Source organism: Lepidochelys kempii, chromosome 3 (assembly GCF_965140285.1).
Source record: "Lepidochelys kempii isolate rLepKem1 chromosome 3, rLepKem1.hap1, whole genome shotgun sequence".
Taxonomy (NCBI): domain Eukaryota; kingdom Metazoa; phylum Chordata; order Testudines; family Cheloniidae; genus Lepidochelys; species Lepidochelys kempii.
Window position 1 is genome coordinate 209,027,209 of NC_136382.1, and position 15,993 is coordinate 209,043,201.

Sequence of the window (15,993 nt, forward strand, 5' to 3'; positions counted from 1 at the left end):
ACTGGGCTGAGCTGTGGAAAGAGCCGGGAAGACGGGACCCAGGGCCTCCCTGCTAGTTTATGTAAAACGTGGGCCCTGATTCTGGGAAGTAGGGTTGCTGCACAGGCCAGGTTCTGACGATCCAGGCCAGGCCACCGCTATCACCAGAGCTTTGGTGGGCGGCTGTTCTCAGAGAGACCCTGGTCCCTGGGCGCGGAGCCCTGCCCAGGCTTCCCAGCTCGGTGCACCCCCAGGGACTGCAGCTTTTTACAGGGTGACCAGACAGCAAACGTGAAAAAGCGGGACGGGGGGGGGGTAATCGGAGCCGATAGCAGAAAAAGACCCCAAAATTGGGACTGTCCCTATAAAACCGGGGCCTCTGGTGACCCTAGCCCCGTAGGCAGGAGGAGTTCGGAAACCCCTTCCCGGGTGCAGGCTGTCCCTGGGAGGCGGCCGGGACACACGTGTGCTGGCAGAATGGCTCTCCCAGGGCCCACGACTCGGGGCCGCCGGCCCCGGGGGCGGGGCCGTGGCGCGAGGCTCCGCCCCCTCCGTGGCGCACGGCGGCCGGCCCGACTCTTCCCCGTCGCGGGCGCGACTGCCGGGGTTTGCCGCGAGCGGGGAGCCGTAGTGGGCGGGCTGCGCGCGCCGAGGACCCGGAAGCGGCGCGGGAGCGGCTGGAGGGAGCAGGTAACGGGCAGGCCCGGCCCGGCCCTCGGGCAGCCGGGGAACCGCCTGGCCCCGCCCCCAGCTGTCCCCGAGCGGGCCGGGCGCCCGGCTGCGGCGGGGAGGGACCCGTGGGAGCGGCGGGGAGGCGCCCGGGCCCGGGGGTCCGGCCTCGGCCCCGGCCCCGGCCCCGGCGGGCTGGACGCGAACCGGCCCCGCCGCACCCAGCGAGCGCGCTGCGGGCCGGCGTGGGGGGCAGCCCGGCTGCTCGGGGCGCTGGGGCGAGGCGGGGCCGGGCGGCTCCGGAGCCTGCGGCTGGCGGGGGCGGGGGAGGAGCTGGGGGGGGGCCCAGTCTCCCAGCCCCCCAGCCCAAGACCCCAGTTCTCGACACCCGGGCCTGGCTCCCTCCGGCCGCCCATGCGTGGCTGCCGCTAGACCTGTGGCTTTAGCCGGGGGGCTTGAGCTACTTCTGATCTCCCAGCGGCCCCGTTTAAGAATTCGCTGGGACGTGTTTCGCGCTATAGGGCATGGCCACACAGCGGTTTCGAGCCAGCCTTCCACCCTGGGTCGAGACTCAGGCTAGCCGGGCGAGTGCTCTAAAAACAGGAGTGTGGACAGCGCTTTGGAGTTGCAGTATGGGCTGGAGTTGGGCTTCGAAGCCTGGGGCGTGGGGTGGCGGCTCCAGACGGAGAGCTTGGGCTTCAGCACCTGCGCTCCAGCCCAAGCTGCAACTTCAAAGCGCTGTCTACGCTCCTGTTTGTAGAGCACTAAGGTGAGCCCTGTTAGCCAGAGTCTGTGTCCCAGGCTGGGACGCTTGCTCCAAAATGCTGTGTAGACGTACCCATAGTGTTTAAGGCCAGAAGGGGCCACCAGATCATCTAGTCTGGCCTCCTGTAAGTCACAGGCCACCAACAGCACCCAGCACCCGCACATTAAACCCAACAACTGAAATTAGACCAAAGTGTTACCGCTCTCAGGAGACTAAACTATTGAGTGCTCCAGGCAGAGAACAGGAAGGCCTGAGGTGCACCAGTGGCAGGGACTTGGTTAGGTGAGACGTGCCCAGGTGATACGAGCAGGTGACTTGCTCCTCATGCTGCAGAGGAAGGTGAAAAATCCCCAGTGTCTCTGCTAATCTGACCTGGAGGAAATTCCTAAATTGGTAAAGATGCAAAAACTAACCGTAAGAATGTTTTAAGTACATCAGAACCAAGAAAACGCCCAGACAGGCAGTGGAGTCACTAGGGCTATGTCTGCATGGGGATAAAAAGCCCGCATCTGGCTCAGGTCAGTTGACTTGAGTTTGGGCTTTGTGGCTGAAAATTGCTGAGTAGATGGTTGGGCTTGGGCAGGAAGCTGAGCTCCGGGACCCTGCAAGAGAGGAGGGTTGTAGAGCTCGGGCTCCAGCCTGAGCCCAAAAATCTATACAGCAATTTTTAGCCCCGTAGCTTGAGCCCCACAAGCCCAAGTCAGCTGACCTGGGCCACCCGTGACTGTGCCGTGAGGCTTTTATCCTCCTGTAAACGTAACCTAGACGACAAAGGTGCTAAAGGAGTGCTCAAGGAAAACGAGGCCGTCATAGAGAAGCTAAATGAATTCACTGCAGAGGAGGTGGGGGGAAATACCAACATCAGAGCTATTAGTTTTGGGTGGCAAATGTGAACTACTGTCCTACACTGTTGTGTCAGAAGAGGTAGTTTTAGAATGAATTGATAAATTAACCTGTAATAAGTCACCAGGACGAGATGGTATTCACCTAAGAGTTCTGAAGGAACTCAAATGTGAAATTGTAAAACTAGTAGCTGTAGTACATAACCTGTCACTGAAAGAAGCATTTTACCACATGACTGGAAGGTCGCTAATGTAATACCAATTTTCAAAAAGGGCTCCAGAGGCAATCCTGGCAGTTACAGGCTGATGAGCCTAAGTTCAGTACCTGGCAGACTGGTTGAAACTATAGTAAAGTACAGAATTATGAGGCCCACAGATGAATAAGACTTGCCGGGGGAGAGTCAACACAGCTTTTGTAAAGGAAAGTCATACCTCCCAATCTGTTAGAATTCTTTGAGGGTGTCAACAAACATGTGGATAAGGGTGATCTGGTTGATGTAGTGTTCTTGGATATTCAGAAAGCCTTTGAGAAGGTGACACAGATCCACAGGATTGATGCTATGGCCCCAGCTTTGGAACCATCTCTAGGAGGAACCCCTTCAGTGTGTCAGATCCCTAGGGGTCTTGCTCTTCTTCCAGGGTAAGCCAGGCAGCTTACTGAGTTCACACTGAGCTCCCTTCAGCAAGTCCAGCTGAGACAGACTCCTGATGGAGACTTGTCCACTCTGCAGGGATTCATGGATCTTGTCCAGCATTTGCAGTGAGACTCATGCAGCGTTGTCCAAACAGTGGGTTTTATTTGTTAACTGGAACACAGCATAGGAGGTCCTTAGAGTAGTCTAGAGAGGTGAAGGTTCAAGCATAGGCCATTCTGGTTAGCCCAGAGCCTGAGCAAGCTGAAGTGAACAGCTTAGTGCAAGCTCTGCCTGTTCCTCTGTCTGATCTCCTTCATCAGCTTCCAGCTGAGAGCTCTGACTCCTTCCAGGAGCCAACTTGTATTCCCCATCTCATACCTCTCCTGTCCTTTTATCTCAAGCTGGGGGATTGTTCAGCTTCCCTAAGGAGAGGCGGGGAAGTCCACATCCCTCCCGGTCATTATTTGCTAGGTGTCAATGTCCTGAAGATTGGATTTGCCATTGTCTTCTCAGATGTTCCACTGATACGGGGATTAAGACCCAGACAGCTAGTTGACACCCACATCTCTATCTCTTAGCTTGCCCCTAAGACAAACAGTTCTTTCCTTCCGCTGGGTAACAATGCAACATATAGAGGAAACTGAGGCAAACACAGGGGTCATAAAAATATTACATAAAATTCCCACGTCGTCACACACAGTCCCTCACCAAAGTCTCTTCAGCAAAGTAAGGATCATGGGATAAGAAGGAATGTCCTCTCATGGATCAGTAGCTGGTTAAAAGATAGGAAACAAAGAGCAGGAATAAGTGTTCACTTTTCATAATGGAGAAAAGTAAACCGCAGGGTTCCCTAAGGATCTATTCTGGGACCTGTGGTGTTCAATTAATGATCTGAAAAACGGAGTGAACGGTGAAGTGGAAAAGTTTACAGATGATACAACATTACTTAAGATAGTTAAGTCCAGAGCTGACTGTGAAGACTTAGGTCGGGTCTTGTCTACATTATAGAATTAAGTCCACGTAAGTTATGTCGATGGTCATATGCCGGTTTAATTACATCGGTTGTGCACATACACGCAATGCTCCTTGTGTTGGCAGAGTGCATCCACAGTTGGCGCTCTTGCATCGACAGAGAGAGTGTTGCATCGTGGGTAGCTATCCCACTGTGCAATTCACCACCCTTTGCCACTGGGAGATCTGGGAACGGATCGCAGTGCATGATGGCAGCATGCTCACCGTTCCATGATGCAGTTCTTTCTGTCCCATCATTCCATGGGGTTCCGACTTCGTTTTGCGCCATTTTTGAACAGCCCCGGTAAACTGTGCACTCACCATCTCTTCCTGAAAGCCGAACTGCTGACCAGTCTGGTGATGAGCATTGTGAACACAGTGTGGCTGGTCCTGCAGTATTTCATGAGTTGGGAAACAGAAAGTGAATCTGTTTCCTGCCCTGCTGTGTGCAATGTAAGGAAGTAATTTAAGATCGCTACTGGCATTCATGGAGCAGCTGCACATGGTGGACCATCGGTACTGGGCTCGGGAAACAAGCAGGGGGTGGTGTGATTGCATCATGAAGAATGTATGAGATGAGCAGTGGCTGCAAAACTTTTGGATGCACCAAGCCACCTTCCTGGAACTGTGCGTGGAGCTCATCCTCACAATGGAAAAGCGAGTGGTGATTGCAAATCCAAACTGCTACCAGTCAGTTGCAAATCAGTTTGCAGTTGGAAGGTCCACTGTGGGGTTTGTGATGATGCAAGTGTGCAGGGCCATTAATCACCACCTGCTATGAAGGATTGTGACTCTGGGTAACGTGCAGGAAATAATTTATGGCTTTGCAGCAATGGCATTCCCTAACTGTGGCGGGGTGATAGATGGCACGGATCATAGAATCATAGAATATCAGGGTTGGAAGGGACCTCAGGAGGTCATCTAGTCCAACCCCCTGCTCAAAGCAGGACCAATCCCCAATTTTTGCCCCAAATCCCTAAATGGCCCCCTCAAGGATTGAACTCACAACCCTGGGTTTAGCAGGCCAACGCTCAAACCACTGAGCTATCCCTCCCCCCAGAAATGATATCACAGTTTGGCCCCAGATCATCTTGTGATGGAGTACATCAACTGAAAGGGCTACTTCTCCATAGTTTTGAGGGTGCTGATGGATCACTGGGGCCATTTCACTGACATGAGTGCGGGTTGATCAGGGATAGTTCATGATGCATGCATGTTTAGGAACACTGGACTGTATGGAAAGCTGCACGCTGGGATTTTCTTTTCAGACCAGAAGATTCCAGTGGGGGATGTGGAAATGCCCATAGTGATGCGGGAGACCCCACCTACCCCTTTGCTCCCGTGGCTCATGAAGCCGTACACCAGCAACTTAGACAGCAGCAAGGAGCACTTCAACAACAGGCTCAGCAGGTGCCGAATAATGGATAAATGTGCCTTTGACAGATTAAAAGGTTGCTGGCCCTGCCTTTTTGGCAGGTTAGACCTCAGTGAGGAAAATATTCCCACAGTCATAGCAGCCTGCTGTACATTTGCAAAGTGAAGGGGGGAAAAGTTTCCCCAAGAGTGGAGTGCTGAGGTGAATCAGCTGGCTGCTGGTTTTGAGCAGCCAGGTACCAGGGCAATTAGAGGGGCTCAGTGGGGGGCTATTTGAATTAGGGAGGCTTTGAAGGAGCATTTTGACAATGAGCCCGAGTAATGTGTCTTTATGTGATGCATTGATGCAATGTTTACTTGCCACCTTGAATGACCCCTGTAATTCTTGATTCCTGAGGTTTAATTACAGTGAGCAAATGTTCCTGCCTATAGCTACTGTGTTTGAATTCTAGTAGCAACCACCATGTGCATAACACAAATAAAGACTCATTTTGTTTCAAAGACTACACTTTAATTAAAGGATAAAACACTTTTTTTTTTGCAAACAGGGGACATGACAATGAGGAATGTTCTCTCGGTTTAGGCTCTCACAACTGTGTGTAACTCAATCTTTCACCATAAAACCAGTCTCTAGGGGTGGATTGCAAGGGTTACTGCGATGGAATGGGAACATGCGAGGAATGTGTTGGGGGAGTTTGGGCAGGGCATGGAACAGTGTTCTGTATTGATTGCAGGAGGGGTCGTGCACGGATGTGCTCAGACTGCAGCGCTATGAGGGACTTGAGTATCTCTGTCTGACCCTCCGGTAGCTTTATCATTTGCTCCTGTCCATCTGTCATCTGCTACTGCTCCTGTCTCCTTTCCAGGCTTTCCAGCCTGAGTTTTTCATTAACTGTCTACCGCCATGCTCTAGTTTCACTAAGTGCTGTGTCTATTGACTGCAGCACATCTCTAAACATATCCACCTTACTCTTCCTGGTTCACCTCCTTATCTGACAGAGGTGCTCCTCTGGTGTGTCGGAGTTGGTCCTCAAGGGCACATCAGAAGAAGCCAAAGAAACACTGGACAGAGACAGTATTGTGAGTGCACTCACAGCTATGAATCACAAAGGTCACATACACCTCTTTCTTACTGTCTCTTGGCTAGTACACAGCTCGGCGAGAATCCCAAATATGGTGAGTTTTGGAAGGGAGAACAGGCAAGAAGGTACAAAGGGTCTGTGTGGTTTGCAAAGAGGGTCACTACGCGTGCCTAGGTCACTACGCGTGTCAATTCTGAATATTGACACCCTTTTCCACAGGCTGGGGTAATCGAACCCGATATCTCACTCTTGAGGGTAACCTAGGAGGCAAGGTTGCATCTCCTGCATGCGTGTGGCTTCAGACCATCTCTGTATGCTGGTTGCCTGTGAGCTGCTTTGGTCCGTGCAGAAATAATTGCTGGGTGGCGTGGCAAAGTTTCCTACAGTGGGAGAAGAAACAAGACAGCTCTACCAAGCAATCTTTGGCAGAGGATTACAGAGTACTATTCAAAAGTTTCCTAGAGGTTTCTATGGAGGATTTCTGGGACATCCCAGTGTATATTAACAAACTTTTCTACTGGTCCCCACTGTGTAGCTGCATAGGCTCTGTTGTTAATTTCTCCCCCTTATCCCTCTTCTACCGTATAACAAAGTAAATGTTTCCTATCATTGTGCAGTATCAAAGCAAAATGCTTGCTACCAGAGCTTGCCTATCCTTCATGCACGCCAGATCCGGAGTGCTGGAACTGGCTAGATCCCTCTGGAGTCAAAAATAGGCCCTGCTTTGCCACGCCACCAGATGACCCTGTCACACGTCCCACACCCTCCTCCAACTCCACTTCCTCATCCACCACTTCTTCCTCAGGGCTAACTTCACTGGCTGTTGCCTCCAGTCCCCCCGAAGCATCCCCAGGGGTTGTGGCAGTGGTGTTGCCACCAAGGATGGCGTGCAGCTTCTTGCAGAAGCAGCATGTCTTCGGTGCTACACCAGAGTGAGGGTTGGCCTCCCTTGCCTTGATCTTAGCACAGCATTGCTGCATGTCCCTTCTCCTGTATGCCACAAGCAATCTGCCTATAGCTATCAAAGTTCCTACAGCTGGAGCGAGGCTGCGACTGCACAGCGTCCTCTCCCGCAGACCCAACTGCTGCGGGGTAGCCCATGCGGCAGCGCGTCTGTTGCGGAAAGCTGGCATGGTCAGCTGGGAAGGTGCTGAGTGAACAGTCCATGCCGAGCGAACAGGAAGAGGAATTTCAAAAATTCCCGGCCCTTTAAATGGGGGAGGAGGTCATGCCTGTGTACCTTCAAGGCAGTGGAATTCAAAGTGCTGACCAGAGCGGTCATGCTGGGCATTGTGACACCTCCTAGAGGCCAATTAGGACGACATAAGCAAGTGCAGTGTCTACACTGACACTGCGTCGCTCCAACTATGTCACAAAAGGCTCTGTGTCGTTCGTTGAGGTGGTTTTATTTTGTCAGCGTAGCAGGGGATTTACTTTGGCGGGAGGAGCATTTCAATATGTACACCTCCACTGTTAATGCTGACAAAACTGTGTCATGTAGACAAGGCCTCACAGGGGGGATCTCACAAAACTGGGTAACTGGGTAACGAAATGGCAGATGAAATTCAACACTGATAAGTGCAAAGTAATGCACACTGGAAAAAATAATCCCGACTATACCTATAAAATGATGGGTTCTAAATTAGCTGTTACCACTCAATGAGAACTTGTAGTCCTCATGGCTAGCTCTCTAAAAGCTACAGCTTAACGCACAGCAGCGGTCAAAAAGGCTAACAGAGCATCAGGAACTATTAGAGAAGGGATAGAAAATATAATAGTGACACTATATAAATCCATGGTAAGCCTCCACCTTGAATACCGTGTCCAGTTCTGGTCGCCCCCTCTCAAAAAGGATATGGTGGAACTGGAAAAGGTTCAGAGAAGGGGAACAAAGATGATCAAGGATACGGAAAGGCTTCTGTACAAGGAGAGACTAAAAAGATGAGGGCTGGTCCATTTAGAAAAGAAACAAGAAGGGATGTGAGGTCTATAAATCACGAATGGAGTGGAGACAGTGGATAGAGACGCATAATTTGCCCTTTCCCACAATACAAAAACCAGGGGTCACATGGTGAAATTAATAGGCACCAGGTGTAATACAAACAAGAGGAAATACTGAAGCTCTAGTACTGATCACTGTCAGCGACAGGGTACTGGGCTAGATGGACCATTGGTCTGATCCATATGGCCATTCTTATGTTCCTTCCTGACCCTCATAGGTAAGGCTAAGTAAAAGTCACAGGCAAAAAACCAAAAATTAACGGAAGCCTGTGACCTGTCCGTGGCTTTTACTAAGAATAACTCTGACAAAATGGGGAGGGAGGGGGGGTCTAGCGCCCACCGCTGCTGCAGCCCCGGGATCCTCCCCGCCACCTGCAACGGCTCAGAGCTCCAGGGTCTGGGGCTGGGAGCTCTGGGGTTCACCTGTGGCAGCTAGCAGCTGGAGCCCACTGCCCACAGTGGCTGGGAACTCTGTGGTCCGCCCGCTGCCCCAGGGTCGAATCGGAAAATGTCATGGAGGTCTCTGGAAATCAGAGCCCTGGCCCACCCCAGCCAATATCCTGTTGTTAGATGTGAACCGACCCTGCCTCTAGCCTGTATAACCCAATGAATATTTGGCCTCAATCCTGTGGACGTGTATGCCCTGCTTAGCTTTCCTGCTGCGAGCAGCCAGTGGTAGTACTCACATGCACAAGTGTTTGTAGGGCTGGAGTAGCTGCAGAGCGAGGCTCTTGCACCAGTGGGAGAGGCAGAAGACAGTGGCATAAGATGAGGGAGGGAGGAGAGGACTACAGGGAGCTGAGGTCTGTGAGTCCAGCTGGGATGAGGGCTGGAGGGAATTACACACAGGAGGATGGTTCTGAACCAAAGCCGGGAGCAGAGGGGAGGCAGAGGAGGCTGTGAATGATGAGTGTGATATAGTTGTGCTTTCCTGCATGGGAGGGTGAGGCTTTGGCCATGGTACACTTGGGCAATAATGCAGAGATGGTGACGTACCTAAGGCGACACAGTGAGTCGGTGGCAGGGCTGGGGGCAGAACCCAGTCTCCTAAGTCTCAGGCCAGTGCCCTGTCCATTTGACTGTGCTGCTCCCTGTGGGATGGGCTAGCTGGGCTTTTCCATCCACCGGGATGGCTTTGCCAGGGATCTGGCACCCTCTGGCTCCCCCAGTAACCCAGGGCTGGGCCCCAGGTTCATAGGAGGTTTAGGTTTGCATGTGGAGCTCTTGCTCATCTCCTGGCGGGGATGTTGCCTACAGAGCTCTGATCTGGGGTGCAGAATGCCAGGAGGCCTGACATGCAGAGATCTCCATCTCTAGCTCCCTCTCCTACCAGCTGGGTCCCAGAGGCTCTTCCCTGGAGGGCTCTCAACTGGGGTTCCTAGGTAGCTCATAACCTGCTCCTGCCTCTCTCTCTGTCTCTGCGCAGACGTTCCCCGTCATGGTGGGCGAGAGGAGGAACGGAAACCTGCTCGTGCACCTGGGGCCCAAGCTGCAGGCCCACCCCGAGGAGCTGATCCGGCAGCGCTGGGGCCACGATGGCCACACCGAGTACCTGATTCGCTGGAGCATCCTCAGCTTGGAGGAGGCCCCAGGGAGCAGCACCAATGCCTCTTCGGCGGAGAGCAAAGCGGAGAACATCCTGATGTGGATGTCGGCAGAGGAGGTTTATGCCAACTGCCCGACGCTGCTGGGCAAGAGGAAGCCCGAGGGGCAACGGGTGAAGGAAGAGAAGGCACCCAGCACGTTCCCTCCGGACGTCACGCTGGACGAGGCCTCACTGCTGGAGATGAAGGCTGACGTCAGGAACCTGGTGCAGCGGGCTGGCCGGCAGATGGCTGGGCCCACGGGCCCGGAGTCCTCCATCCTCAACACCATCCACGTGCTGAGCGCCTACGCCAGCATTGGCTCGCTGACGGGCGTCTTCAAGGAGACCGGGGCCCTGGACCTGCTGATGAAGATGCTGTGTAATGAGGAGAAGCAAATCCGCCGCAGTGCCGGCAAGATGCTGAGGGCCCTGGCTTCCCACGATGCAGGTGAGATCTCCTGGCGAGGAGCCCCAGAGAAGGGCTGGGCCAGGCCCAGCTGCTGAGCATGGTGTACTGGGGGGATCCTGGAGCTTATGTAGGGCCCTTTCCAAACAGCTAAGGGACTCGGAACTGGGGTCAAGTCCCTCTGTGTACGGGACTGAGCCACCTCCTCCAACCAGGTCCCTGGGCAGTCCTGGCCCGAGTGCGGGCACTATGCACGCTGTTCCACTTTGCTGCATGGATGGCTATGCCCAGATGCCCCTTCCTCGGGAGCCTGCAGTCTGATGGTACCAGCTGGTGCAGTACAGAGCTGTGCTCGCTGCCTAGAGCGGCTCACAACCGAGAGTGCCAGCCTCAGGGCACTGTCAGAAAGCAGGGCAGACGCCCCAGACCAGCGGTATGTTCTGTAATTAGAAACAAGCATGAACTCTTCAGCTACTCTGACAGTCTTACTGGGGAGTCACAGACAGGCCCCTCGGGCACTCCAGCAAACTAGGCTGAGTGAGAGTCACTTTACACTGAAAATCACAATATTCGGGTCATTCCCAGTCCCAAAGGACCAGTCCCTTACCCAGGTCAGTTGTACCTCAGATTTCAAACCCAAGACAGTGCCTGTAGCCAATCCTGTAATAAACTGACTAAAGATTTATTAACTAAGAAGAGAAATGAGGGTTATTTTCAAGGATAAAACAGGAAACATGCGCACAAATGAGTTACAGTCTTAGATTTAAGAAGGTACTATCAGGTTCTGTAATAAGTAGCTCTGTGTGTCCTTTACGGCTGACCCAGGCCAAGTGGCATGGGAATCTCTTGCTCATGTTTAAGAATCTTTGCCCCTCCGAGTCCGGACAGCAAGAAGATCTCAGTTTCTCCTTGTCAGGGATTTTTATCCACTTTCCTTGCCCCAGAATTCACACTCATGGGGTGAGTTCATGCGCAGGTCTCCCCTTCCTGGAGGGAGCGAGGCATTCAGTTAACAAGGTCTCTGTCCTTGGATGGTACACACTGCCTCGCTTGCCATCAGTGGGCCACCTCAGGTGCAGGACAAGCACTTTCCCTGAATTACTGCTGCCTTTCCTGCTTGATGAGTTACACAAGTACAGAGGTTTGCAATGCGAACACTCAATACAGCGTCATACCACGGGCTACAGAGATTGTAAGTGAAATCAATACATGCAGCATCCTACAGGATTCATAAGGTCTAGGCATCAAACACATAATTACAACTCTACTATTCATCTTAACAAGGCTAATGCTCAGGAGAGCCAGACCAGTTTCCAGCTCTGTATTTGTCAGTGTTCAGTGAGGCTGGGGCCTTGGCATGAGCTGGCATCTGGTCTGCCAGCATCTCACTCACCTGGACAGCCCAGCTCAGGCCAATCTCTGTAGCTGGAATGGAACTGGGTCGTCTTCAGGTGTACTGGGAAGGGGATGGCAGCTGGTGTTTGGCCCTGCCCATGTGTACAGTGGTGCCTCCTTGGCTTTGTACATGAGCCCCCTGTTCTGAGGGGGGCATACTGCAGTCTCTGGCTATTGTCTCCTGCTTGCCTCTCCTGGGCAATATGAGCAGCACTGGGTTTTGAGACAGTGGAATATGGGTCGAGCCAGAGACCCTGCAGGTTGGGTACATCTGAGAAACATCTCTGGGATCCCAGCCCTTGGTTTCCTCTCCGGGAGCTTCCACTGGGGGGCTGGGAGAAATGGAGAGAGGACGGGGCGCGGGTGCTGCGAAGATTGAGATGCTCCTGAGGGGTAGGTGGGAGGGAAAGCATTCAGCTGGTGTGTGTCGCGGCTGCAGGGAGTCGGGCCTACGTTCTCCTGTCCCTGAGCCAGCAGGACGGCATTGAGCAACACATGGACTTCGACAGTCGCTACACCCTCCTGGAGCTGTTTGCGGAGACCACGTCCTCCGAAGAACACTGCATGTCCTTCGAGGGGATCCACCTGCCCCAGGTACCCGCAGGGCTGGCTAGCTTGGGAGGAGGGGCACAGGAGCAGGGGGCTTCACTGGGTGGAGGCTTGGAGCCTGTCTGGTATGGAGATGGACGGTGTGGTGACAGGATAGAGCTCAGAGGCCTATTGGGGTTGGGAGGGATGGCTCAGGATGGCTCAGCGTGGGCAGGATGAGGGGAGGTTGTGGGGAGGGTTGGATCAGAGGCCTGTTAGGGATGGGGGAGGGGAGGGTTGGCTCAGGATGGACAGAATGTGGGGAGGGTTGGCTCAGGGTGGATGGGCAGGCTGGTGGAGGCCTGTTGGGGGTGGGTGGCGATGCCCCAGGACGGCCAGGCGGCCTATCCAGGACAGGGGGGCAAGTGGGGGTGGCTCAGGGTGGGCAGGACGGGGGAGAGGGTTGGTAGAATGCCAGGGGGTAGGTGGCGATGCCCCAGGATGGGTGGGCAGGCAGGGGTGGGGGTGGCTCGGGGTGGGCAGGCTGCTGGAAGCCTGTTAGGAGCGGGTAGCAATGCCCCAGCATGGCCAGGTGGCCTATCCAGGGTGGGTGTGGGTGGCTCAGGGCAGGCCGGGGGTCTGGCTGGGGAGCTCTCGTACCGTGGCTCTGGCGTGTCTGTTGCAGATCCCCGGGAAGCTGCTGTTCTCGCTGGTGAAGCGGTATCTGTGCGTCACCTCTCTCGTGGACAAGCTCAACAGCAGCACGGAGCTGGGCGGGGAGCGGCAGGACTACGCCGTGCCCTGCACCCACGTCGGGGAGAGGAGCCGCATGCAGCGGGAGTTCGAGTTCAGCATGGCCATGGCCAATCTCATCTCCGAGCTGGTGCGGGTGATGGGCTGGGACCGCAGCCAGAGGATGGAGCTGCTGTCCCTGCAGGAGGGGCAGCCGCGGGTCGTCCGCTCCATCTTCCAGCCCAAGGCTCCCGCCTGCGCCGCTGTCCAGGTGGCCTCCTGCCCACCCCAGAAAGAAGCCAGTGCCTTCAAGACGCGCTCTGCCTTCCCGAGCCGCAGCAGCTATGTGGAGTACGTGCAGGGGAACTTGGTGCGGGGCATGCGGGTGCGCATGCTGGAGGACTACGAGCAGGTCAGCGCTGGGGATGAGGGCGAGTTCCGCCAGAGCAACGATGGCACGCCGCCCGTCCAGGTACTCCCGCTGGCAGAGGGGTGGGGCTGGGCCAGGGATGGTGGACACCTGTCCCGGTGTCGGGGGGAGCCTCTCTTGGCCTGAAGCTTTCTGGTGCCTGGCTGCGTCCCGTCCCTATGTGGGTATGGAGAGCGCCGCTGGTTCTGGAGGAGGTCTTCGGCTTTCCTGCTGGCTTGAGGGGTTCTGTGGGCCCAGCTGCTCCTCCTGGGTTGTGGGCAAGCTGCCTGCAGTAACCGGCTTTGTTGGGCTCCCGCCCAGGTTTACTGGCAGGCACTGGGCCGCACCTACTGGGTACACTGGCACATGGTGGAGATTGTCAGTTCGTCTAGCCAGGCGGAGCGGGAGGCCCAGGGAAAGGTGTCCAGCCTGACGAAGAACCTGAAACTGACCACTGGTGAGTGCATGCCACTGTGTGGTGTGGGGGGCTTGCTGGGCTGAGCCCTCTGCTCTGCACATGCTGGGCTGGGGCTAGCAGGGCCTCGTCTTACCTGGACCTCAAGCTGTTCCTGGGAAGTGGAGAGCTCGGGCCATCTGGCCTTGCCACAGGCCTGGTGGGTGACCTTGGACAAGTGCGTGTCGTTTGTGCCTCTGTCCCTACGTCTAGAGAGAGGGGCACTCCCTTGCCCCACAGGGTGCAGTGATGACACCCCAAAGCCCCGGGGAGGCGCCCGGTGCTGGGAACCTGTGGGCACCTCTCTGGAGACATGCATTTGTGCTGGCAGCCTGGGAGGGTCCTCTTTGGGGAGCAGGTCACGTGAGGAAGGGAATTCAGGTTCTGCACCCATCCCCCATTTCAGTGGGGTCCCCTCCCGGCAAGTCTTCCTTCCCTCTCTGCCCAGGGAGTGTGCGCCACTCCCCTCCTCCCGCACCCCGAATGAAGAAGGCAATAAGGCTGGGAGGGGGTCGCGCACACACTCCTGCCTGAGGACAGACCTGTCTCACAGTCTGGGAGCAGGGGTAATTCCGTGGGTAGATGAACGACAGGAAGACCAGGGAGGTGTTGTTTGATTTGTAAAAATGCACAGAATCATCATTTCAATTATGTCACCCTCTGTGGCATGGCCGGGGGAGGGGCTCGCTGCCCCCCTGCTTCCAGCTCCAGGTCCTCCAGTTGGTGGAAATTCTGATAACACGGTGTCATCGGAAATGGGTCGAGTTGGGGATCTCTCGAAAGCCCTTCCCCAACAACACAGTGGGCTCAAATATGACCAGCCTAGAACAATGATGTAGCTGTATAGTCGAGAACATTTAAAAATCGCTGGTTTTTAGTTACGCTTTAACACGGGTATGTCGACGTGCCGTCCTCGCAAAGTTAAAGTGTGGCCCAGAGCTGGCAGCATTGTCATCCGTGAGTGCTCAGAACCCAGGCCGGATTCCCTTTGTTACTGTTCCAAATTACTGTGAGTGGAAGGAGTGCTTGAAGGGAAGTTGACATTATCAGCAAAAAAGGAGCAGCTCTGTGGTATTATTAACAGGTCTCCTTGTTATGCTGAAAGTTGTAATGAGGGACTGGTTAAGACGTCAGCATCCAACCAGCAATCACTGGAATCCATCTGCGAATGGCATACACGTAGTTACGTGCCATACCTCACATAACGGAGCTGATTACAATCCCAGATCAACTTATTTCAAAATCCTGGGTTTTCATTTGGTCTTGATCGTTGTTAGGCATCAGTGGGGAGACAAAGAGTACCGAATAGTAGCTGCATCTTTGAGGAGCTAGTTAACCAGAAAGCTCGGTGGCACCTTATGCAGTAACCCTGACCCGGGCGTGGAACCAGCTGCAGCTGTGATGAAGCTGCGCAGAACGCTGGCCTTCGGAGAGAGACGGCCACTGGGTGGGCAGCTCGAGCTGGGGTGAGGGCTCGCAATCCCCCCAAAGGGGGCAGATGGAAAAAGCTGTTGGAGAAGGCGGACGGAAGGAGAAGAAGCTAGATGTTGAGCTAGCGGGTAGGTGGTATGGGGAGGTGATAGAATAAAAGAAGAACAGGAGAATAAAAGTAAGAGACTGGGAAGTGAGAAGGAAGGACTGGGAAGTGTGACACTACTGGAAGGTTGGCTGGAAAGACCAACTTATCTTCCAGGCAGGCATTTGATTCAGCTGGCGAAGACTCGCTTCACTCTGAAGGTACTCGGAGTGACTGAGACCATTCTTGATGAGGTCATAAATACGGCGTTTACCATTTAAAGTCCAGCATGACAACACTTGCTGAGCGACATCGGTAGGTGTTTTCCAAGAAGCAAACAAACGGAGAAGAACTGCCACCGACGCAGGGTGCATTTATACCGGCTAGCAAGAGGGCCAGTTCAAGCAATGGAAGGGCTCTGGAACAGCAGAGTGCGTCCAAAACTACCCTCCCTTATCAGGAATGACTGGGTCTTGGCGGATGGACTGATCACATCCATTCTGTGTGAAACAACATGTGCTCCCGAATCCGTCCCTTAGATAATCAAATGCTCGCATTCACAGACTGCATGTTCGCCATGTTGCAGATGTTTGGCCAACAGCCTGCCTT

General features: G+C 54.3%; 1 protein-coding gene across 2 annotated transcripts in view; it reads left to right on the forward strand.

Annotated features, from left to right (window-relative positions):
* Positions 1-527: 527 nt before the first annotated feature.
* Positions 528-15,993, forward strand: part of CUL7 (cullin 7) — a 37,381-nt gene continuing 21,915 nt past the window's right edge. Inside the window, exons 1-5 of one of the 2 annotated variants that reach the window (XM_073339860.2) lie at positions 528-669; positions 9,786-10,392; positions 12,185-12,339; positions 12,959-13,477; positions 13,736-13,871. In XM_073339860.2, coding sequence (XP_073195961.2) covers positions 9,798-10,392; positions 12,185-12,339; positions 12,959-13,477; positions 13,736-13,871 — 1,405 coding nt within the window. In that variant the 5' untranslated portion in view covers positions 528-669; positions 9,786-9,797. Of the gene's footprint in view, positions 670-9,785; positions 10,393-12,184; positions 12,340-12,958; positions 13,478-13,735; positions 13,872-15,993 lie in introns of those variants that run through there. The other variant, XM_073339861.2, reaches the window with a different exon arrangement.